The following is a 25,575-nucleotide window of genomic DNA, read 5'->3' on the forward strand; positions in this document are numbered from 1 at the left end:
GTGTGATCTCCAACTTGACTGCAAAACTAAAGCTTCTGTAATACGTATAAAATAATAACATCTTTATGTACATGAAAGTAAGAAATTCAAAGATAATTGAAGTCTTGCTTTATATTCCAAAAACAAAGTGAATTTTGTACATATCACTAAGAAATGAAGAAGCAGGAATTCAGTCATGATGTACAGACAGGACAAAACCCACAGAAATTGTATTAATATATTATGCCTTCAAGATAGCCTGCACTTACCTTGATTGAAGAAAAAAGGTAACAGTAACATTGAAAATCAAAATCTCCCCAAACCGAAAAATATATTAAACCCCCAAAGAAAACAATTCTTCAAAACAGATCTCTGAGTCATCAGGAAATAAATCATATCAACTGTTACACTCGGATGTAGCTGGAAAGCTGCACTGCAAATTAGGAAAAAGTATTGCAATATAGTGACTTATTTCTGATTATACAAAATGCAGGCTTGACAACTGCAACAAAGTTTATAAATACAGGTTTAAAGCAGAAAGGTACGATCATTCTAGAAATATAATGTGCATGTATGTACAGAAATACATACATAAAAAAGTCTTGGTTACCCATCACTTACTTTTTCATGAGCTCTGCAATTCTTTGGCATTCTTCCTTATCATAAAACCAAATCCCATATATGGACACTGCAAATGCACATCAAACACAAACTATGAGAATCTCCTCAGACAGCAATTCTACCTGGTAGATATTTAAAAGTGACCTGTAAAGAAATTTTAAAATTTATTTCTGTCTTATGTTTTCCCCATCTATAAACAAAAAAAGACACCTGAGATCCTATAAAAATCAGAAAAGATCAAAGGCACATTTCTAAGCATGTAAATTACAAGCTCTTAAATATTCAATAGAGGCAAAGGTATTTGATTCTTTTCTTCAGAACATTAAACCAGTGGGGTTTTTTTCTTTAAAATCTTTTTCTCTGCCATTTTTTTCAGGTGTCATATCACATCCATTAGACTCCAGTGACTAGCTTACTGCAGGGAGTGTTGCAGCATACATAAGTAGGAAAATCTGTTTAGCTTTCAACAGTGTTTAGTGTATAGGTCTATCCTATAGAGCATCAAAGTTGTTGAAGTAGTAGGAACACAGCTGTGCCTCCCCGCAGATTTCCTATAATGCTGCCCATGATTTTCACCACAAAAGAAGTAATTATCTGCAGCCAACCCCAAGATTAGAATTCTATGCATAAGTTTAGATCTTCACTAAAGTAAGGGTCTGCAGCAACAACAGATTTGAATTTACTAGTAGTTCAAGATTTTCAAACATACACACTGCTAATGAAACCACCATGGTAAGAACCATAATGGGACTGTAGTTAGTTCAGGTTCCATAATCATCCTAAACAGGGAGCTTTTTTCCACTCACAGCCCTGTGATATGGCTCTGGTAAGATAGCCTGGGAATAAATCTACAACACTGTCTCAAAACAATCTGTCCACATTTGTCAGGGTAACTGTCCTAGTTTTAACCTCAGGCATCTGCTGTGAGAAGAGGAAGGCAGAAGCACAAAGGCTTAACACAGATCTTCCCATCTCTATCACCACAACCTTGTGCACCATCCACGTTCATGGCACCAAAGAGGTAAGTGCTGTGTTTCTTCCCCCTTCCCCCTCCTACCCTATTGCAGGCAAGAGTTTTCCCTTAACCTTCCTAAGAAATGGCAGTTCTTAACACGTCTTCAAACACAGTAGTGGCTAGATTTCGTTTGAAAATGGGTTTCATTTGAAATGGATTGAGTACCTGCTTAAAAACAACTGCAACACTGACCCTGATGATGTAATATTTCCTCAGATCAGCAGAATCCAAAAGCAATAACTCCTTCAATTCCACTGAGCCAAACCCGTGGCACATGAAGTGTAAGTTGGCTTTGTTAGTGTTTGGAAAGAAAACGAATGTACAGCTGCTTGTAAGACACAAGTGTAATATTTTTCTCCATTCCCCCTCAAATTTTTCAGCTGTGTATTGTCTTCTATAGAACTACAAATGGTTCAAACTGTTTAATGTAGCACATTGGTCAAAAGTCTAAACTATCCCAAAAACCAAAAGACACCCTGTAGAAATACAAAAATTGACTTTTAAAAGATGTACTGTCCTTTTTATGACTAATGAAAAGTGTGATGATTTCTATTATTCACCTAAAAAAGGCAAGTAACATAATACGCACCAGTGGTTCTACAAAAATGCAACATAAGAGCTGAACTGCACAAATGATCTCAGTTTTTTTAACATAAATATTAAAATATGCATGAAAATATACATTAATATTCTAGCACATTCCAATAGGCATCCAATAATAAATTGTGAACCTGCAGAAGAGTGTGTGAACTCACAAGGTTCCAAAACACCAACCTGTTACGCAAAACTACACATTCTTCTGATGAAACACATTTGAAAACTTACTGTCCAAATCACAAATAACCCTATATTCTTCAATCCAATGACAGAGCAAGCAGACTGAGAGCCCCAGACAAATCAAATTTGTTTTAATCAAGATTCTTCTTTGTTAGAAAAAAATCTGAAGAGTAATGATGAAATTTTGGCCATCTGCTTCATCTTCTCAAATTTTTTTATGTCTGCCACAGCTGGTGGCACCATCAATATGAAACACAGGTTGAGTAGCTTCACCTTTTGGCCAACTGATCAAACATGTCATAGACTCCTTATGAATATTTAATAAATCTGAATGCTGACAGTCCCTTGGAAATGCTGCAGGGCTTCTGGCCATTAAAAGTTGAAAGACTGGACTCAACTACTGTTGGAATCAACAGTAAACTGTTTACTAGTTTACTTCAACTCAGTGACAAACACAAGTAAACTGTCTGATAACCAGTATAACAGATCATTTCAGATTTTACAGGACTACAACTAATATTTTGAAATAGAATTCCAACAAATACAAACCCATTTCAGATCACAGAATAAGGACACTGGGTCTGTCCCACCAAACCAAACCACCACCCTTAACTCCAGCTTAAAGTCAGGATACTGCAGAGCCAGAGACCTTCAGCCTAGATGTCAGCTGAGCTTCAAACCCACTCACAGTTCCCTTCTCACCTCAGTTAAATGGTACTTTCAACTCAGATTAGGAATCACAGCTGAAAGCCAGCTAAGACCAAAGCCCAACAACCTCTGAGCTTACAGCTCACCCAGTCGGGAGGGAAATCTTTCAGAAGTGGACAGTTCTACCCTTCCTTCCACACTTCTCCCATCTGCCCAGAACAGATGAACACTTCAGAAACACACTGAGAAATAATCACTCAGCTGCTCCATTTGTGGCAGCACAACATACTCCAAGCTCTTTCATGCGTGCGAGAGTGAGGTACTGGTGAGAAGGCAGTAAATTGTGGGAATCTGAGACACCTGGAGTAACCATGGTGGAAATTCACACTACAGTACTATATTCTGCTATAGTCTGCATTTAAGGGAGAAAAAAGTGTCAACAGTAGTAGTAAAAATGTGTATTAATGGCCTTCACCTTGATTAACGATGAACACAAAATGGCAAAAAGAGTTCTGATGTGTGTGACAACACGTAAAACCCCACGACCAGAAAAAGAACCCAAGATGATTACGAACTGTAACTGTCAAGTGGTGAACCTGGCACACTTGTACACACACAATAACAATTTCACTGCAAGCTGTCTACCATCCTGAAAACACTGCATGTCTTACCAGGATTAAATCTAAACAGATTACTTTTATCTGCCTTCCCTTTCTATCTATCAGACTGTTTGACAAAACTGAATTCCTGATCTAACTATCATCTGTAGAGCGGTAATTTCACTAAAATATTCACGTCAAAAATACATCATGAAACAGCAGAGGAAAAAGCAAATTTTTCTACTGCTGCACAGAAGAGGAAATATTAAGTCACTTTTAGGCCCAGCTTCAACCAGAAAGTTACCCAAGAAGAGATTATTGTAAAAAACAGAAAAAAAAATCAAAATCAATTGATGACATTAAAGGAAAAAGAAAGCATCAAATTACAATGTTCTTAACAAGATTACACAAAGCTAGAAGGATATAATGCAGCTATCAAATCAAGAAGATCCAATTAATATTGAATGTGAAGCTAAATAAATGACTGAAATAATCTAATTGAAATTATTAAATATTAAGGGATATCAGTCTTTAGAATTTTTAGAATTTGAAAAAGGTAGACTACCCATAAATCAAAACTGAAGAATTTTGAACTGAAAGTCTGTGAAGCTCCTTTAATAGCTCAGTGGTTGAGTTTCAGGAAGTACACTATTTAAGTTTTAAATCACGACTTCAGAGCCAATTCTACAGCTTCCGCCTTACAATTTTCATTTTTTGGCTATGGATTTCTCCTGTCCTCACAAACACTAGAGCACTTGATACTATTTATAAGCAGAAGCTGACAGCTGCTATCTACCAGAATTATGGATAACAATTTCTAACCTCTCAGTATTTGAAGCATTTATTTAGTTATTATGATAATGCAGAACTTCCTATCGACTTGAATCACTCACGTTAAGTATTCTATTACAAAGGACAGCATTCTCTAGGATTATTTGTTTTACTCTTTATTTTTCCAGCTATCAGCTTTTTTTGCCTTCTACTGGCTAGATGTTTCCATTACCAAAGTTTTTCTTTCAGCACACCTGGAACACACGATTTTTAAGCTATTGCTGCACAGACTGTATAAAGTATTCAAGATTGGTAAAAATTAATACGGAAATAACTACTTACCAGAGACTCCCCCATACCCTGCTGGTATTATAAATACATAAATAAAATTGTTCTTAAACTTTCATATTTTATATCATGCTTCTTAAGGTACTTTATTCCCTATGCATGGTCTAGACTCTTGCTCCTGAATATGTAAATCCATGCCTGGCTATATTAAAAAGCAGTTCCTGTACACACATCTTACGTGGCAGCCAGACACCTTCATGTTGGTCGTCTTTTCTCTTTGCTGTCTACCATTCCTGTAATATTTGCCTCTTCAGCAAACTATCAATGCTTGCATACCTTCTCCTAGTACTTTTTAAAATACTGCAGCCCCCAATTTGCAGCACCTACTGAAAAAGGAACCAAAGTGAGTTATATCCACAATAATAATTTTTAATCTACCAGTTCTTCACCTAAAACATGAACTAAAGCATGCCATGTCAATTTTGTGCTCCTCTACTCCAATGCAAGTGTGTTTCTTTTGCCCATGATGTTTACAGGCACAATACAAGCATATGATGTTCCACCTACTTTGCTCAGGCTCAAGAGGTGCAGGAAACTTGCCTGTTGAAGCTCTCTGTCCTGCTCTGCAGCACAATGCAAGAGAGGACTGCAACAAAGGAAAGCAAATACAAAAGAACCTGCAGCTGAGGCAACTGCACACTGTCTTGGAAAGCTGAATTCCACCTCTGATGCTGCCCCAGAGATGTTGTGCAATGATACACAAGCTGTGAAATGTCATCTTAAGTGGCTGCACTGACTGTGTGTGCCTCATTTCCCAGTGTTTGATTTGAGATCCCAGACCTCTGGGAAAGATTTGAGTGCATGACCTGCAAAAACACCACCTACTTACGAGCACAATCAAATCCAAGTCTGTAAGAAGTGGTTTTGATCATGTGAATAATAAGTATACTGGAAAACTTCGGCTCGAATAATGGAAGTCAGGCACCCCTTATTTAATTGGTCTCTGTAATTTTAACTACTCTGCCCTAGGATCCCAATTTGTAAAATGGGGAGAATAATATTTCTAATCTGAGCAAGGTAAAACAGTGCAGTTTGTTCACGAGTTATCAGCTATTATACTGATTATTTTTGCAGAAAACAACAAGAAAAAAGCAATTAATAATTGTCCCTAGTGCAGAATTTCAGTGGCATATAACAAAGCAAGAGACCCACGTGTCAGTTATGAGAAAAAAGCCAGAACACTGAGTAGCCACTCTTCATGTGAACATCATTCTGATTGTTTGATAAACTGAAACAAAGTCCTTATTGCAAAAGAAAATGATCATGTGATATAAAATTCCATAAACAGAGAGATCACACAAGCAACCCTAATTCTGCTATTTCCCAGTTTAAGAGTCAAAGTTCTTCTAGCTCCTAACAGCCTTTAAGTTCTTTCAAACACAACATTTTGCTTAGGTCTTTAGGTACTTAAAACCAAAACACTAGAAAAAAAATTTAAATTTTATCCTATTATACCATGTTGATAGTAATGTGGCACATCAACAGGACTGGAATTTTTAGATCTTTTCCTTCTCTCCATTGTGCAAAGCTGCACAATACAATATATATATTAAAAATATATTTGCTTCTAAATAATGGAAATACAGCTCTAGATATATCTTGTTATTTCAGGAGGTTTTTAAAGGGGAACCAAAACTTTTATGACTTCTCAGGCACAAAAACGTCAATAAACTGAAGCAAGGGAAGAGTTTTTCAGGTAACAAAAATGTGTACTTTGATATGAGCTTAACCTAAATTCCTAAAAAGCTCTGAAAAGACCCAATCTGTTAAATCATCAGACACTTGCTCCTTCATTTAAAGGTTGATAAAGCTCCTAATCCACTTACTTGGGGAACTGCTAATAAAGAGAGGGAAAAGGATGAGTTGGTATTTCCGTTATTTCAAATGTTTAAAATATTAAATACAAACGAGCAAGGAAAAAAAAAACAAACACCAAAACAACCAAACCAGTTAAAGGGAAAAGAATCCTACTTGGAGACATGTTAATGCAAAGCAATGATCAGACACAGAGAGCGAAAATATGCAACAACAAAACCCCCAAGAAAATGAAAAAGCCCCTCAAAACCCCTTTCCCCAAAAGCAAATGGTTTGAGAGTGGGCAATGACTGGCAGCACTACTGAAGTCAAGAAAAAGTTCCTCACCACCAGCTGTTTAATTGTGCCTGGAACTATGCCTTAAAAATCAACATAAGAAACAATTTTTGTTAATAGAATGGACCCTGAAATGTCCTTGCCATCTTCTACCAGTCACGAAAGTTGGGTGACTAATTTGCAGACTTCCAGATAGAGCCAGCAAATATTTCTGATTTCATGAGGCAAAAAAAGGGACAACACAGAGATAGTGAATTGTTTACTAAATAATGTCTGTGGCTCTACTGTGACAGCCTGACTTCAGGCAGATTTTTAATCAAAATTTATCAGAAATTCTTTATGGTAAAAAAATTAACTCTGTAGCAGAGACATAAAATTAGCTCACTGGAACGCCCCCTAAAATAGGCTCAAAGCTAAAGTTCTGTTAGTACTGTAGGAAAATTTAAAGTCCATCGATCCATATATTTCCAGGAAGCTCAGCAGATGTAAGAGTCCATCAGCAGGTTCTTTACTTTTTTTGGAAAAGAGCCCAAATGCAAACTGTATTTGCAAGATTTCCTGTAAAAATGCATTCTGTTGATGCTGCAAGAAATTTTTAGTCACGACACAGGAATAGCATCTATGTTATGATCCATCTGGTTTAGTGCATTTATTTTTTTCCCCACACCACTGGTTTTCCAGTCACACCTCCCGCCATTGCATCATCAGTTCCAAATAATTTTTAGATCAGGATGGTGTGTGACACTGAAATTAAGGCAGGAAGTCTGTAAATGCCAGGCTATCAACTTCTTAAATAACAAGTTGTTCTTAATAAATCTTTTATTGTTCTTATTTATAAGCTGCTCTTAAGTAACAAGTGGTTCTCATTACTATTTCACAATAGACTTCCCAAATGTCCCCATCAAACTGGAGCTCCTCTGCCTTTTGTAATGGAAAAGAGTAAAGAGTGTCACTCAAGGAGTGTAAAAGCTAAGTGAGGAGGTATTAAGATAAACAAATGGTGGGTGAAAGTTCTGTTCTAGTTCTGATACAGAAAAATGAGAGATAGACACTGACTTTAGAAAGGCAAGTAAGTAAGTCTGCAGCAAAGCTAAAAGCTGCATCCAAATATCCCGAGACAACAAAAGCAACCTTCCTGTGAAATAAAAACCCATCAGAGAAAGGCTTAGTGGAAAGAAATCCATAGCCCCTCAACATCTGAAACTATTACCTTTATTAGCTCTATATTCTCTGCTAACTTTCTAAAGCGAACAACAAAACATCTTCAATACACTGAAATGAAGCCAGGCCCTGATCTACAGGAATCATCTGAACAAAAATGCCCTGCACAAATCTAGGCTAAATATAGATCCATATTTTCTATCAGCAGAAAAGCTTACACTAACATAAGACTATCACAATTAGAAGCATTTAAACTAGAAACCACACTCTCTTCTTGATTCTATGCATCTCACATCGTACCTAGAACTGAAAAGCAATGAGAACTTTCCTGGAGACAAAAAAAATTGCTTTCATTTGAAAGAATAGGAAGGAGAGCTGCCTTCTGCATCTCAATTTCCATCCTGCCTCCCATTATGTTAAGAAAAGCAGCAGTTTCCATATGTTTCTTGTGGAGTATCTGGGCTTCCAGTCCCATGGGGATAAAGCCTCCTCCACTGTCTGTGCCACACACAGTTGGTAGAGGACTCCTCAGGATTTGAACATCACGGTTTTCATTTATAATTTAGTCCAATCTAAGAATACCTTCCCAATTACTTTTAAAGTGCATCTCTGAGGTACCTGCCAAAGGTCAAGGTGCACCTCTAATTCCAGAGCTATAGCCGAGTTCAAGGTCAAGTTATTTTCCAAACTCTGACGATGCCATTTTTCCAGTATAATAGAAGAGAGGGGAAAAAAAGAAGATTATTTTAACCTCAAATAGGTGTTCAGTAGCATGTAATTTTTTCCTGAAACCTGAGTTTTTGCTCTAATCAGTCTGATGAGCTGTCACTCCAAATGGTTTAACTCCCACAAAATAATGAACAACTTCGACAAGGACTTCATGAGGAAAATAAGCAACTTTAACTATAGAAGATGTTTCTAATTCTGACTGTTGTGATCTCATCTCTTATTTCTTCACTGCATACCTTCAGATCCTAAGTAATGGAAATACACTTGCAGATCTGGACTAAGTTCTTGGTCTGTAACAACAGAAGTTTAAGTTACTTGTATATACTTGTTCTTATAACAAGAAACACACAAGAAATACCTTAAGATTAAGAGAATTTAAAAAACCCCACTTCTGTATTTTTCTGTTTCTATACTCTGTACACACCATCACTTTGGAAGCAGGCAATTTGTTAATTTTTCCTACACCACCTCTATTCTGAAATGGTTAGAAAAAGAATAAAAAAAATCCACATAGAAACAGGCAAAAGTGAAGTCAACTACTCCTCCTGAGATTTTAAACGTTTACTTCATATTTACAGCATATCTTACATATTTCCTTTTATTGCTTTGCCACAGCCTGTTACCACGTTATATTCAACACATTAAAGAATTCTTCTCTACTACTCTGTAGCCATTCCTTCTCTTGCAGTCAGCTGCTACACTGCCTTCAGTGACATCTGCTTGTCTGTAGAGCTGCAGTTGGAAATTTTTAAGTCCGTGCAATTTTTAGTGATATAACACAATTTCACAGGCCCAGAAAGGCTTCTCCTTGTTCTCACATAATGACAGGCAAACAGTAATAGGTTTGCTCCAGCTGTGGGTTGGTTCACACCGTGCTCCCAAGATAAATTTCAGCAGATGACTGCGCCCCTGAACCCTTTATCATTCATACATGGCCACGGCATTTTTGCATGCTTGAAAGCTGAGTGATCATTAAAGTATGAATAGAAATGTTTCATCTGTATTTTTCTTGTGAAATCGCAGTTTAGTAATTTCTTTCATGAAGATACAAACACCACCTCCTCGAACTACCTCGTTGCTTTTTTCTTTTGGTTACTGTAATTATTTTTACACATATTTGTATATCTTTTAAAATTGTATTGTTAGTGTTCAGATTACTTACTAGTTCACTGATTTTTCTGCGTTCTTGAACACAAGACATTCTATGTGGGCACACGTACAAAGGGAGAAACAGACTGTACCCCTGAGATCAAGTTTGCCACCAAGAAAATGCAATTTCAGCAGTAAACATTTCCTTACTTTAGACCTGTAATCCAACAGAAACCCCCCCCCACATTTATCAAAATAATTTTATATTAACAGCCAGACATTTCACAACAGCAGCACTGGAAGGTACCCTGCAACTTTGAATCCATGAATATACACTAGACATACAGTTGAATTTAAATAAAAATTTGGAATTTTGCACTGGATTATTTTTACTACAGCAATTGTATTATTTTCACACAGAAAGTAAAAATGCATATTTCGTTTTGCTTCAGAAGTTAGCAGTATTTTATTAGCTCATGTATAATCCTTTAGGAATAAAATGTATCTTCTGCTTCCTCAGTCTTTCCCCTCCTTCAGCTTTTAACTCTCAGTGCAAATCTGAACATCTACTTTGTTTTCTGATAGAGAGTGTTAGAGAGAGAAATATTCATGTGAGAGAAACCAGAATAAAAAAAGAGATAACAATAAAAAGAAAGCAGTAAAGCCCTGCAGGAAGGCATATGATACCTTACATAAAAATCCAATGTTATTTCTCTCCTTTTGCTAATTATTATGAAATTTCATGAACTTCTTAATTGAGAGATGCTACACATTCCCATGTAGAGAATGTAACACTGTATGTTACTTAGCAAATAATACTAAAATTTTACAGAAAGGCAGTTTGTTTGGCAGAGACAAAAGAATTGGTGGAGCTCATCAAACTGAAAGTCCATATCCTGGCTAAGACAATGACCAACACCAGATGATTCACAGGAAGAATCTTCCTTGCCCCTTTATTGCTGACTTCTGACCTGAAGCATATGTCTTACATCTCTTACTTTTTTTTTTTTTCCTCCTGGCTACAGAATCTCTGGTTGGTTTTATTCATATAAATAATATCTCTGCTCTGCAAAAGGATTACTGAAACAGGCCCCAAAAGACCTAGGCCTATGTATGTCCAAAATAATGAATCTAGCAGGTAAAACCCACTGGGGTATTTTATGATTGATTTTAAGTAACTCTTGATGACATGAAAAGTTTATATTTTATTAAAGCAAGCTCTGTGCAGCAAAACCAACAACTGGGCTGCAGCCACAACCATTAAAGCAGAGCAGACAGCAGGCATCAAGCCCAACACTGTTACTAGTTTGTAAGGCAGTTAAGTCAAAAAAGCAACGCTGCATTAGCAGCCCGAGTGGAATTCCACTGGAGCACTCGCCCGTGTTTCTGTATATAACACATTCCTTGTCCTTTAAAGGCTATGCTATCTTACACTTGGGAAGGGTTTCTTTCCTTTTTCCTCCTGTAATTGAAAAGTATTGTTTACTGCCGATTTAAGGCTTGTTTTGACGAAGGGAGCGCTGATGAGGCACTCAAGAGCTCCTATTAAATCAATGTTAGACAGAAGTGAGCAGCTTGTATATGCGCTGTGGGATGCACTAGCTCACATATTTATCTTCCATGTTTTCAGAGAAGGTTACAAATATTTTTATATATATACACACACATATAAAAGAGCACAAGTGAGCAAGCTCACATTCCAAGAGAAGTTTTCTGGCTATGTCAGGAGTGAAGTCCACCCTCTGCTAGACAAACCTATTTTTTTTCAGGCACAAGAGGATATTATCAGAGAAGTCCGTGCTGATATACAGAAACCAGAGATCGGCGTGGCTCGGTGAGGTGATGAGCTGACGGGTGGATGGCGCCCATTATCTTCACTCCTCAATCCAAGTTTTCCTGAAAAACGACAGGGGGAGGAGAAGGCTCCAACTGAGCATAAGGCACAGAGGACAAGGAAAGGATTAAGAGTGAAGAGCAAGAAAAGGAAGGATAACGCAAGAGATATTGCAGAGGTTTCAAAGAGCTAGAAAATAGTTTGTAGATTAAAAGATCCAGTTGTCACTAACTTAAAGTAGCATCCAAGCTTTAACTTCTGTACAAGGCTATTGCATAAAATAACTCAGAAGCAAGAAAAAGTTGACCTAAAGGAATGTGCCTTTTCTATCTATAGAAGATACACTTAGGTTCAGCTGTTTCAGCGCTCCTTGGAATTTTAAAATGTTTCAAGCCTTGGTTCGGCAAGCGTATCACCCGCTCCCCAGCCACCAGCCAGGGGAGCCTGACGTGAAGTATAAGGGGAAGCTGGTGCATGAAACTCAGCTGAACTGCTTCTACATCAAACCTGGAGGTAAGACAAAGTTGTGTGCACAGGAATTGCACTGTTCTCTACCTGCCTTCCTATTTAAACAGAGCAATCTGTATAATGTAGGAGACTACACTAATAACTTAGAGTAATATTTGGTGATAATGTACTGTGAACTCCTGAATGTGTGTTCATACCACCACAGGATTTAGATAACTCTGGTAATTCTCGAAGCTGTGGAGTTAAGTAGATGAATGGCTCCTCTTGGCAATATATTGTATTTTGAGCATCTAATGAACACGGCTTTCCAACTCCCACCGTGACGCGATAAAAAAAAAAAAAAGGAATGCAAGTATAAGGAAAAAGAAAGATAAAGGTTTTTGGGGTTTTTTTTTTGGACAAAGAGGCTAAGAAGTTTAAAACATACAAAAGCTGGAAACACTAAATACGTGTGTTAGCATGTGAAGGGATTAAGCTGGAAAGGCGGTTATGCAAGAGACTGATGAAAGCAACTGGCTCTGTAATATTCTCATTTGCAGAAGAAATATGTAGGCATTCAGGTACGTGTTTACCCCCATCTTGAAACACCCACCATTTTATGCTATACAAGGAGGTGTGTGTGAAGTAGAGGGTATACAGGTAGTCACATGAAAATAACCTCTCTGAAAAAAAAAAATGATTATCTGTTCCAACTTGAACCCTTGAGCTTTGCTGCATCATATGCCTATCTTATCTTGAAAAGATGTCCGGAATTCCCAGCACTGGCAGTACACTCTCAACAGTGAACCTCCAGACAAGCTAATATCTTGCTTATATGCTGACATCCATAAATGGGAAACAAAGACTGTGTCTAGCAGATACATGCAGTATTGCTCTCCTTCCACTCCATACAGGAACTCATCCACAGCAGCAGGGTGCTTGATACATGTTTTTAATTCTACTCTGTGTAACTTCTCCTACGAATTTGTTTGCCCAGGCAGAGATATACTTCCACCATACACAAAATAATTACCAGCCATCAAAAGACTACATAGCTTTGTTATCTCAGCTCCTTAGCCCGTTTCTTCTCACTTGGCATATAGTTACTCTGACTTTCAGACTGGACTCCACCGTCACACAGAACTGAAAACCTGTTTTAGGATTACTGCACTTCTTTTCCTTACGCTTAGTTTTGACCACCCTCAAGGCAAAACAGAAACACATCATCAGAGCAAAAAGACGGCTGGAGTCATCACAGTTACGGCTGCAAAAAGCCACTTCACGAAGGCAAACCATTCTAAATCGTTTGCTTTGCTCAGTCAAAGGCTTTCACACCTCATAACAAATCCTCAGGGTAGGAAGGGCGAGGAAGAAACAACTAAAACATCCTTTTAAGAAAGCCCGAATAGAAATACCTGTGCTGTTTTGGGTGGAGTGACAAGGGACAGGGTGTTACACAGCCAAAGTTATGTCTTAAACTTAAGGCCTTCAGAACTGGTATCTACAAATTCCCCTGAAAAACACAGGTTTTATTTCGTTTTAAGGAAAACAAATAAGGCAGCACTGGAAAAACTAAATTTAGAAACACTTAATAGTACAAACAATTTTTCTTTAAAACCAACAAACAAAAAGGGATATTGCAGTTCCCCCTCTTCTTCTTTTTTTTTTTTTTTTTTTTTTTTTTATTGGAACCCTAAAAACCTAAATCACAGAACATTTGCTCTCCACAATAAGCAGAAAAAACCCCAAACACTCTTAAGTAGAATTAACCAATATCTGCTAATCCTAGAATCACAATAATAATTTAGTTTGGTTGGGACCTCTGCAGGTCATTTATTCCAGGGCTGGCTTCAGTAAGAGAGAGACTTAGGAAAAGAAAAAATTATGATCAACTAAAAGTTTTCACAGAAAACAATGTCCTATGGCACTTTTTCAGTCAATTTATTTTTAATCAATTTGCATTTATGCATACTTCTTTAAAACAAATTTTCCTGTCCCTCTCACTACATTAAAAATCCACTTCTTCCACAGATTTGAGCTGAGTTTAGTTATAAAACCAGGTGTATCAGCTTTTGTACTCTAGAACAGGTAAGCCAAATAATCACTAGATAGCAAAATCACAATTCCTGATCTTAAAACTCACTTGCCTTGAGCCAGAACTGCTGCACATCCATCCATTCTTGACTGCAAAATAGTATTAAGTTATGCCATCAAATTACAATAATACTTTTATATCTCAGCAGGCAGGCATTCAAGACTTTCAGGCATCCTTGAAAATTAAAATGAGGCAGAAAGCACAAGGATCTAATATATAAATGTACATATTTTATGGGTTTAGTTATAAAAATGTAAATTGGTATCTATACCACTTCCAAGGGGCAGTTTATTATTTTTCTTGACATTCTGAAGCAATTTTTACCATTTTCTAAGCACATTAAAATCACCAGTTAGTTGAAATACAGACCACAAAGGGAGGAACTATATGGGAAACATAGTAGGAAATTAGTAATGCCTTTAAATATGCTTTTGTAAACTAGCCTATGAACACATAATTTCTGAGTGTAGGTAGAAGGAAGTCAATTAACTGAGTACTAGAGAGCATCCCACATGAAAAAACATAAATCATCACTATGCACTTGATAAACAGAGGCAGTAAGAAACTTGCTTGCTTGTGTCAAAAAAATTTGCACTTGACAAACTCAAAAGCAGTTAAGCTGGACACAAACTGTAAAACAGGTTTCAGGAAGAAAAAAGCAAATAACACAACAAAGTTCAGGCTGCAACTTTCATTTTCTGGGTTTAGAATTAACTCTTAGTAAGACATTCATTATTTTCAGTATGCATATTTTCTTTTGAAACTTAAAAAAGTTGGGTATGTGTTAGCATTCCAACACTCTCAGCAAAACTGAGATTTCACTTTAAGGTCAGGAACGCTCAGGGAAGACAATTGTGACCTCTGCTGTTGTTCTGTCTTGCTGGATACATGATGAATTTTTATAATGCCGATCAAAGGAGAGAAATTGGAATGGAGAGAAGGAGGAGAGGGTTGTTTATATCTCTGAGACAAAAATGTCTCCAAGGACAGAATCACAGGTAAACCACAAGCATTCGTATTCTGAACAAGTGGCAGCAGTCAGCCCAGGCAGACTTCTTAAAAAAACCTTTACCCAAATCTGTTTAACAAAAACACAGGCTGAGAAGAATATACCCCTAAAGAGGGCAAGGCCCTTCTACCAAAATCACTTTGAATTTCTATAGTTTTAGCTTGCACTTTTGTTCCAAACTGACAAACATTTTTCAAAGAGTTTTAAACTACAGAAATATTTTCAACAAAACATGCAGGTTGTAGCAGGCCAGAATAATAATTCTGCAATCAAACTTAACCTCAAAAAAATTGTTTTAAGTTATTCAGCTGTGACAAAAATCACTGCATTTGCTTAATGATGCAGCAACAGAAAGCCATGTCATACTTCTGAATTAGTAGACCACTGATTTTAGAGAAAAATAATACAAATTGAATGAAGTTAAAAACACTTCAAGGTATTTGTTTCAAAATTCTGAAAAACAAATGAGCATTTGGGGAATAATCAACTGAATACACGTTGCAATTTACTGCTTTCATCATGTCAGGTTTTTTGTTATTGGACCAGATACTGTATGTTGGCAGGCAGGAGGCTGATAAATAAGGCTCTCCATTCTAAACTGAACCAAAAAAACAAAGAGAAACTCTACTACCTCATAAAAACAAAGCCTGGAATATCTATTTTGCCTGTCTCAATGGAAACAATTGAGCAAGTAGTACTGGTCAATATGCAGAAGGCTGAATCTAAATATATACACAAATAAATTTAACCACCAAATACTGGGTTTGTTCTCGATTAAAAACACATTTCAGAAGAAAGAAGAGATCTGAAACCCCATGTTACAGAATGTATAATGTAATATAGACTGGAAACATATTTCAGGGTAAACAAGACACTATGATACCCAAAAGAGGATTGGTTTCCATGACATATTAACTTTTACATATCACTCATTCTCTTAGTGTTGTCTCCTACTTTTCCTTCCGAAGTAAACTTCTGACAGCCTTCAAACTAAGAAATGCTACTTGCAGGGTCACTGGGTCTTGAGAAATGCCTGCAGAGGCAGGACACTTGTTATCCATCTAGTATTTTTTACCAGGATGTATTTACTTAGGAGGGTGAACTAAAATGAGCCACAATCAGTCTCAAAAGAAGATGAGTTGTTCTGTTTAAGAGGGCCCTTGGATGCTGTAATTTAGAATTTAAGAATGGAATACAATAGTTTGAGAAGAACATACACCGTTGTCTTTTCCTAAACATTTTACAATCACTTGTCCCCAGGCATATATTTGGAAAAATTGTCATACAAAATAATTATGACCTACATGGGAAGGAAAAAAACCCAAAACCGAACCACAAACAAAAAACCCACAAAACTTCTTTGGACAGCTGGCAAACTTCCCTCTCCCTTCCACCCCATCTACTAGACATCTTTGCAGTGTAGAAATCTGGGAAAATATAAAATTTTCAGGGTTCTGACAGACACATGGTGGCATGTTAAACTGGACAACCGAAACAAGTATGAGCTTATGTATATCTCACAGGTGCCTAGGCAGGTTTGACAAAACCAGGCATGTCTGGTCTGCTTTTGGACCACTTACTGAACCTCTGCTAAGGCCCAAATTCAGTAGACACATCTGACTAGAAAGGCTTCATTCTGCTTCAAGCCCAGGAGATGAAATGATCAAAGGCCTTGCTACAAACGTGGCACAGAAATGAAAAGCAACGGGTACAGAAACTTGTTATAAAGTATTTGTCAATCTGCCACACAATTTCTTTCTCCACTCCTTATAGCAGAAAAGCACCCAATTAACCTGTATCAGATCATTGTCACAATTAGCACACTATTTTAAGGTAGGATCTTGTGTTCTTCTCTGGCAGCTGAAATGCTCAAGGTGAAGCTAACTCTGAGATATACAACTTACTGTTGACCAAATTCTCTGTGACCTGTAAGCATGAAAAACAGTATTCAGCAATGAAAAGCTAAATCAGTCAACTGAGGAAATGATTCACTGACCCAGTACAAAGGCATAAACACCTGGTACAATACACAGTGAGGAACAGCTGTAATTATTATATAGCTGATCAGTGCTAAAGAGAGAAAATTAAGTTCATTTACTCAATAATTTATCACCTTGTATTTCTTCTCAACTATCTCATATTATTTGGCACCAAGGCTTAAGCAACAGGCTCTAAACATTGGTTTTCACAATAAATATCACCAAAAACCAATGAAAAAAGTAGTAACTATGTAGTTAAGATTATTCAAATATAGAACCCAGGAAATTTTTTAAAACCCTTAGAATTGTTAGATGATCTAAACGAAAACAGGAGTCCTGTCTTGCTCTCATAAAGCGAGCATCTAAAATTCCAGTTAACTAGATAAATTTAAAGGTCACATTGAAAATTCCCTATTTGATACATAAACCTTCTCTTCTTGGTGGACAAAGATTTCTGCTGACATTAAAAACTGTAATTTTATCTTCCCTCCTGGCTTTGAAATGAATAACCCCAGCTCCAGCCTAACAGATTTCTCAAACTAAACTTCTCTGCAAAACAGCAGATCAGTGCAAACATTAACTGGCATGGATCCCAAATCCAGCCTGAAAAGTCCTGGGATTAGACTGTGTCTCCAACATGGTGTTTAGACAGTATTTCAACTTAAGATGACCAGGATCACATAGAACAACAGAAGAAATATGAAAAAACAATAAAGTAAGATGAAATATTTCTTTTCTTAATTTAAGTATTCCTAAAACTTATATTTATTGTGTATAATTTTGGAAAAAAATATTTCTGTTGTGATCATATATTGGATGCAAAGCAAGCCTTACAAAATGACAGCTATTACAAATGTTGGTGGACTTGTCCAGTACACAAGCACCACCTTTGGCTGCCAAGAGGTTTTATTTTAGGCTGTGTGGTACAACCAGCCATAGATATTCAGCTGCACTAAAATGAAGTTGGTTTCAACAAATATTCGGAATATTGGGAGAAGCAAAACACTGGGCAGGACTTCTTTGTTTCTCTAAATGCTTGCTTTTGTGTTTTCTTGATGTTTATGTTATGACAAAAGCCCCGTTATGTAGGAAAGCCACTATATCAATTGGAAAAACGGAGGAAACTGTTAGTTTTGTTAGATCTAAAAGAAGACATGTATGAAAAACTGCATAAGAAGTCACCAAGTCAAACAAAAGGTTAGAAAAAGATAACTTGTTTCCAGATACTGTTAAGTATTACTGCCAAACTGTCCACTGTTTTGCCAAGTAAACAGCTATTACTGAGTACTCCTTGTTAGCATCTGGAAGCAGTAGAGAAAAATAATACTACGACATCAGGGCTTAAAACCCACAGGTTTTAGGGGCTGGGGATCCCTTAATTTCTTTTTTCAGGACAGCACTCAAGGGAACGATCCAGTACAGAGTGCCATGAAGTCAAAAAACTGTCAGATCTCACGGCTCAGAGATTCTAAACCAAAAGAAAGGGAGTTCTACTTCCATGTTGCCACTGGCAAATTGTCAGTGTAGGTGCTGGGGGTCCACCCCAGCCAGCAGCTCAGCCCTGTGCAGCTGCCTGCCCCCTCCCCTCGGTGGGATGGGGGAGACAATCAGAAGAGCAAAAGTAAGAAAACAGGTTAGCACTTAAAATATTTGAGACCCTGCAAACCCAAAAGACTGACATCTCTCGGGAAAAACAGCTTATACTCTCCAAACCCCACGATTTTCCTCCTAATAAAAAAATTAACCAATCACAGTTTACAGGTGGTAATCAGACTTACTTCATGTCAGCACAGAGTTATGACAACTTCTAATTACTCTTTATACCAACTGTCTCAACAAAAATGAAAAATTAATAGACCAGGTTTCAAAATGTAGGTACTAGTGTATACACACATAAACTCCTAATGGAATTTCAAAATGAGATTAAAGAAGATTACACTTACATAAGAAAGACCCTTCAAAAACAGATGGGATAATAGGTCTCAGGGTACTTAAAATCCTAATGTCCTAGGTTAGCCTGAATATGTCTGCATTTCTTTTCAGTTTCTTTGTGAATTCCAATACTTTGTCAACCTAGAAAATACTCTCAAAAATAGCAGTTTCATTTAGGCTATTTAAAATGTTATTTCTCTATTGTTTCTACCACATAGTGCGTGTGAACAACAGGATTCCCTCTTGATATGCTTTCCAACTCCAAACTAGTTTATGAAGTAAAAAGGTCTAGCAGATGATCAAATTGGGCTGCTTCAGCCTTTACTTCATCCAGAGGGAACACTTCTGCGTCACACTTCACAGAAAACATTTTTGCAATCTGCTTTTATGCATCAAGGACAAAGCACAGATGACACTACAGTTCCACTTCCAAGCACAGATATAAACTGTGTATTTACAACTGCTCATTCTCGTGTAATTGCTCATTGTAACACTCTGTATGCAGATCTGCATGCACAAGTAAGCTTTCCCACGTCTTCAATTTATTTCTGAGTTTGCCTGACACTTGCTAATTCTGGTATAAAGATAATCGTGCAAGATAAACACAGAGCCCAAAGTAATAACTCTGTCTTTCATCAGGGTTTAAATGAGACCCAACGTTATGTTGTCAAGAGTTACGCCTGATGGTTGAGAGGCACACTGCCTTCCAACTTGCTCCAAGGACAGAATTTTGGAGCTGGAGCACAAAACAGGCTTTGAATTTGCTGCATTTGTCTATTTTTATGCAGAAAGCCAAGACTACAAATACCACTCCAAAACTTCCCAACACTGACTGGGGTACACTCAGGAAACACTCTCTGCCTCTCTCAGCCCATCACATACACAGGACAATAAACATTTACTCTTTGTCAGTTAAATTAAGAGATTACTACTAAGCACATGCTAATACTTTCTTTAGCAGAGTGGCATTTTAGGAAGCACTGAGCAATTCTTCTCTTTCAGCACACCAAAAAAGCAAAATACATTCCTTTAATTTCACCTGTTACCCAGCTAATTTCAGGCCTCCAGATCTGCAGTCTAAGCACTTGGACTGCCTTAACCAAGAGCAGATTGAAGAGAAGCTGACTTCAGTATTTAACCCCACATGTCACATACTTACATCTGGCATTTCTGTACAGTAGGAAGGGGTCCTGGAGCTGGAAATCGAGGTCTTTAGTAATAGGCTCAGTTCGATTTTCCATGCTCAGTCTGTTCATAATTGTGAAACCATGCCTTGGAGAAGCCGATCTGCAAATTAACAAGCAGAAATCCCATCAAGCCGAGGAAAAAGAGAAATCACTAGAATTTCTTTCCTGTATAGTTCTCCAAATTTATTAAGCTTTTATTAGTATTTCTAAGAGGTACCACAAAAAACTGATTTTGTTGCCAAGGAAATAGCGACTGGCTCTTGCAGTATTTTGTGTAATCCTTTTAATTATGGCAAACCCCTACATTATGTATGAGAAATAAACAGACTATCAGCATCACCTTATCCAACACCACCATCTATCCTATAGTTTCTTGCTGGAGTAGAAAGAAGCAATTACAATAAGTCAGTCGTGGGCCAGTGCAAGCATACTTTTCAATACTCTGGTTAACAATTGCAGACAGTAACAGGCATCCCAAAGAGGATTTTCCACGCCATCTAAAGCATAAGAACAAAAGTGAGGGTGCTGGGAAACTGGAACAGGTTGCCCAGAGCAGTTGTGGATGCCCTATTCCTGGAAGGCCAGGCTGGACAGGGCTTTGAGGAACCTGACGTAGTGGAAGGTGTCCCTGCCCATGGCAGCAGGAGTTAGACCAGATTATCTTCAAAAGTCCCTTCCATCCTAAACCATTCCATGATTCTATGACTCTAAATCATTTTGCATGTTCATGGGGGTTACACTTCAAGTCATTTAGATAAAGGTGAGCTGTTAAATCCATCATGATCCTGACAACAGATACTACTTCCAAACTAAGTATGACAATAAAGGAAAGACTATGGATAAACATTTGGGAAAAGTGCCATCTCTGGCAATTGCTGGTGTGTGGATTTCTCTATGAAACCCAAAGCAAAGGAAGCTGCATTACAGCATTGGAGTCAACAGAAAAATAAACAAAAGTGGAATCCTTGACAAGAATCCTTAATTTGCAGCAGTCGGTGCTTCACTTAAAACAAACAAACAGTCCACTTCCACTGGTGTTAACCCAGCTGGAAGTCTGACTTTTTGACTGTTCCTCAGAATTCACTAAGATGGGATGGGTAGTAAATAAGTTATCTCAAGTAAAATGGTCACATCACTTTACATGGTGACTAAAGAGAAACAACCAAGGCAACACCAGTGGTCTCCAACCTATGATCTGTTGGCAATGTCTTTTCCACAGAACTTTATAACTCTGTTCAAAGCAACAGAAAATTAAAGTTAAAACTGATGATGCATGATGTTACCCACAGTTCACAACGTGTTCCATTCTGTTGCCTGTAGGGCAGCCAGGCATCAACCCCTGCTCTAAATGGAAATTTCCTCAGGCAACAAAAAGAACAGTGAAAGATCACAGATGCAAGGAGTACCAGGTTACATGTTGTCAGTTCTTGAGCTTTACAACCAACACACCAGGAAATACTGCTGCTGTTCTGCAGCCCATAACTACCCACATCCACCTACTGCTCGCACAACAAAGAGCTGGTTCTTTCCTCTCACGGTGGTAATTAGAAAAGCATCTTATCTCCACTCACCTGAAAGCAGCTTAGAAAAATTACTATTGACCATTTCCACTGCTGGTAGGAAAGATCTCTACAGATTGAAACCAGCATTCCCACTTCACACAAAGCTCACAGACTCCTGGGCCTCTCTGTCACTTCACACATACATCTCTCGCCTTCTCAAAACAATCTCTTGCTTTCTCAGCTCTCCTACCAGTTCCTCTTTGACATAAAAGTCGAAGAAGAAACTTTCTGCTTTGGTGTTAAACCCTGGCAGCTACTGCAAGATCTGCTGACTGTATTATTTTCCAACTTTAACAACGGTCACAGGGAAATGCTGAGGCACTAACATGGAAACTACAACATAGGGCAGGCTTCATAACAGAACAAATGTGCTAGAACAAGTGATGTAAAAATGATGCTCTGAAAAGCCACAATCAGAGGTGCTGCTAAAAGAAAGCATTAAAATCAGCCAAAATGTTGGATGAAATATGCATGAAAAATAAACAATCAGACATAAGTAGTATGAACGTACCCTAAGTAGGGAAAACAATGCTTCCTAAGTTGTACCATTCCCTTACTTTAAAGAATATGGTTATTTATTTCACTATTTGCTTTTTGTCCAGACACTTTTTAAACTGCTACATCCTAATTAAACCAACACAAAAGATTTCTACAGTTTACCCATATTGAGATTTAAAACACATTTGGAAGTCTTATCAAAATACAAGGTGGTGCCTCTTTCCCAGTGTTTTCTTCCCCCCATTTGCTTCTACCAGTTTCAGTTTCTTTTCACCCTTGAACAAGGGGGAGCATTTACTTCATGACTTCATTTACTTCATTCACACTCCATCCCAGCTAGCTTTTCCATATCCACAGGTTATGGAAACATCCTGCAGAAGTTAAAAGGTAGTGTCCTCACCTTGTGTAAACAAACAGCGTTCCCTCCACATCAGTCTTCTCCTGAAGAAAAGGAAAGTTAAGGAAGTTGAAATCAGGGCAGTGTTTTGCTCACTGTCAGCGAACCCCCCTTTATCTCTGTTTACCAGGACCATCAGTTTCACTTCTCTCATCCAAGCCACAAATACATAAACCCAACTTCATCAGCTGGTGGTGAGAGGCTGGAGCCAGCACAGGTCACTATGCATCTGACCCAAGTTTTATGATAAGATATGGAAAGGCTAAATGCACGACACCATGAGGCTAAACTGGATTAACTCTCCACTACACCTGAGGGCAGTGCACAGCCCAGAGTCAGGGAGAGGATTTTCCAAAGGGTACCTGTCCTCAGGGGCAATGTTTGGGACAGGAACAGGGGAAATGACACAAAAGGGAGATGGTGCAGATTCTTCAAACACGGGCCCTAAGCCCCACCATTACAGCAAAGCAAGAACCACCTGGAAAGAGCCTGAATGTTAGATTACCAGAAGTTTCCCTGAGTTAATTAAGGTTTTAAATCTTACAACAATCTTTTTAGCACTTTTAACTCCTACACTCACTCTTTTGTACATGTTTGGGTTCCATTATAGGTGTTTGAAGGGCAGAGGAGAGTCTGAGGCCCGTGTCCCGGGGTTAAACCCCAGTCTCCCACAGCTGTGGGTTAAACTCTGTCAGGCTTGGTGCTGTGACCACATCCCTGGGGAGCCTGTTCCAGTGCCCAACCACCCTCTGGGGGAAGAGCGTTTTTCTTCATCCAACCTAAACCTCCCCTGAAACACAACTTCAGGCCATTCTCTTGAGTCCCATCACTGGTCACCACAGAGAAGAGATCAGTGCCTATCCCACCTCTTCCCCTCACAAGGAAGTTGTAGACCACAATGAGGTCTCCTCTCAGTCTTCTCTTCTCCAGCTGAACAGACCAAGTTCCCTCAGCTGCTTCTCATACGGCTTCCCCTCAAGGCCCTTCACCATCTTCGTTGTTCTCCTTCAGACACTGGTTAAACCACAGTCTCCCACAGCCCTGGGTTAAATTCCAGTCTTCCATTGCCCTGGATTAAACCACAGTCTTCCATAGACCTGGTTAACACTCAACCTCCCATGGCTGCAGGTTAAACCCCAGCCCTGGGTTAAACCCCAGCCTCCACAGCCCCATCTTAATCCCCAGTCTTCCACAGCCCTGGCTAAACACCCAGTCTCCTGTGTCCCTGGGTTAAACACCCGACCTCCCTTGGACCTGGTTAAACCTCAACCTCCCATGCGCTTGGATTAAACCCCCATCCTCCCCCGCCCTGCCGCACGGGACACAACTCCTACAACCCTGCAGCCTCCCAGAGCCCACTCCCCGGGCCCTACGGGGCTGCTCTCAGCTGCGTCAGGCACACCCCTCCCTCACCCCCGCCCTCACACCTCGGCCATGGCCGGGCGGGGCGGGGCGGGGCGGGGGCGGGGCTCTCACGGCGGGGGCGTGTCCCGGCCGCTCCCCGCCCCGGTCCCCGGTGCGGCGGGGGTGTGTGCCTCGCCGGGCGCACGTACCCACTGGCTGGCGCGGTGTCCGAAGGTGTAGAGCGCCACCTGGCTGGCCACGTCCACGATGCCGCTGATGTAGGGGTCGTGCTGCCGCAGCGCCGCCAGGCTGATGTCCAGCCCCCGGCCCAGCGCCGCCGCCATCTTGCGCCCCGCGCCCAGGCGCGAGCAATCCACCACCGAGCGACACCATCACCACCACCACCAGCGGGGTGGCGGCCCCGCAGCGGAGTGCAAGGCGCCGCAATCGAGCGCCGAGCGCCGCCGGCTCGGGATTGCCGCCGGTGTGTGTGTGTGGTGTGGGAGCAGGGGCTGTGCCGGGGGGGCGGTACCGGATCACGGGATCACAGTCACAGCATAGCCAGGGGTGCAAGAGGCCTCTGGAGATCACCCAAGTCCAACGCGCCTGCCGAGGAAGGGTCACCGAGAGCAGGTGGCACAGGGGCGCGCCCGCGTGGGTTTGGCATGGGTCCAGACTCCGCGCCCTCCCCGGGCAGCCTGTGCCAGGGCTCTGCCGCCCGCAGCGAAAGGAAGCTCTTCCCCACGTCGAGCTCGAAATTTTTTGTTCTGGTTTGCGGCTGTTGCTCCTCGCCTGCCGCTGGGCACCACAGAAAAGGGCCTGGCACCGTCCTCTGGGCGCCCGCCTTGGAGGCATTTATGTGCATTGATGAGATCCCCCGTCAGCCTTCTCTTCTCTGGACTGAACAGGCCCAGCTCCCGCAGCCCGTTCTCCTAAGAGCGATGAGTCCCACGAGCCTGCCCAGCTGGAGCAGGAGCAGGGGGCACCACAGCAGGCGGGCTCGGGAGGGCAGGGAGCTGCAAGCCCGGATGGAGCTGGAGCCACGCGGGCTCAGCCTGGCACATGCACAGGAGCGTGTCTGTGTGTCTGTCTGTGCCACTGGGTCCAGGTCTGGGCTCCTCAGCTCGAGAGAGACAAGGAGCTGCTGGAGAGGTTCCAGCAGAGGCCATGAAGATGATGAGGGGTCTGGAGCATCTCTCTTATCAGAAGGGACTCCGAGAGCTGGGCATGTTTAGTCCAGAGAAAGGGTGACAGAGAGGATCTCATCAATGCATATAAATATCTCAAAGGTGGCTGCCAAGAGGAGGGTTCCAGACCCTTTTCAGTGGTGCCTTGGTGACTGGATGGGGCATAATGGACATAAACACAAGAAGTTTCACCTCAATGGCAGGAAGAGCTTTACACTGAGGGTGGCAGAGCCCTGGCACAGGCTGTCCCGGGAGGGTGTGGAGTCTTCCTGTCTG

General features: G+C 39.9%; 1 protein-coding gene across 4 annotated transcripts in view; it reads right to left on the reverse strand.

Annotated features, from left to right (window-relative positions):
* DCP1B (decapping mRNA 1B) overlaps nucleotides 1–24,461 on the reverse strand; it is a 42,911-nt gene extending 18,450 nt beyond the window's left edge. The window contains exons 1-4 of one of the 4 annotated variants that reach the window (XM_017804656.1): nucleotides 24,322–24,461; nucleotides 22,772–22,812; nucleotides 20,284–20,411; nucleotides 601–667 (exon numbers count right to left, since the gene is read on the reverse strand). In XM_017804656.1, coding sequence (XP_017660145.1) covers nucleotides 601–667; nucleotides 20,284–20,411; nucleotides 22,772–22,812; nucleotides 24,322–24,456 — 371 coding nt within the window. In that variant the 5' untranslated portion in view covers nucleotides 24,457–24,461. The other 3 variants (XM_017804658.1, XM_017804659.1, XM_017804657.1) reach the window with 3 other exon arrangements.
* Nucleotides 24,462–25,575: the final 1,114 nt, after the last annotated feature.

This window comes from Lepidothrix coronata, unplaced genomic scaffold (assembly GCF_001604755.1).
Source record: "Lepidothrix coronata isolate B3197 unplaced genomic scaffold, Lepidothrix_coronata-1.0 Scaffold10, whole genome shotgun sequence".
Lineage (NCBI taxonomy): Eukaryota > Metazoa > Chordata > Aves > Passeriformes > Pipridae > Lepidothrix > Lepidothrix coronata.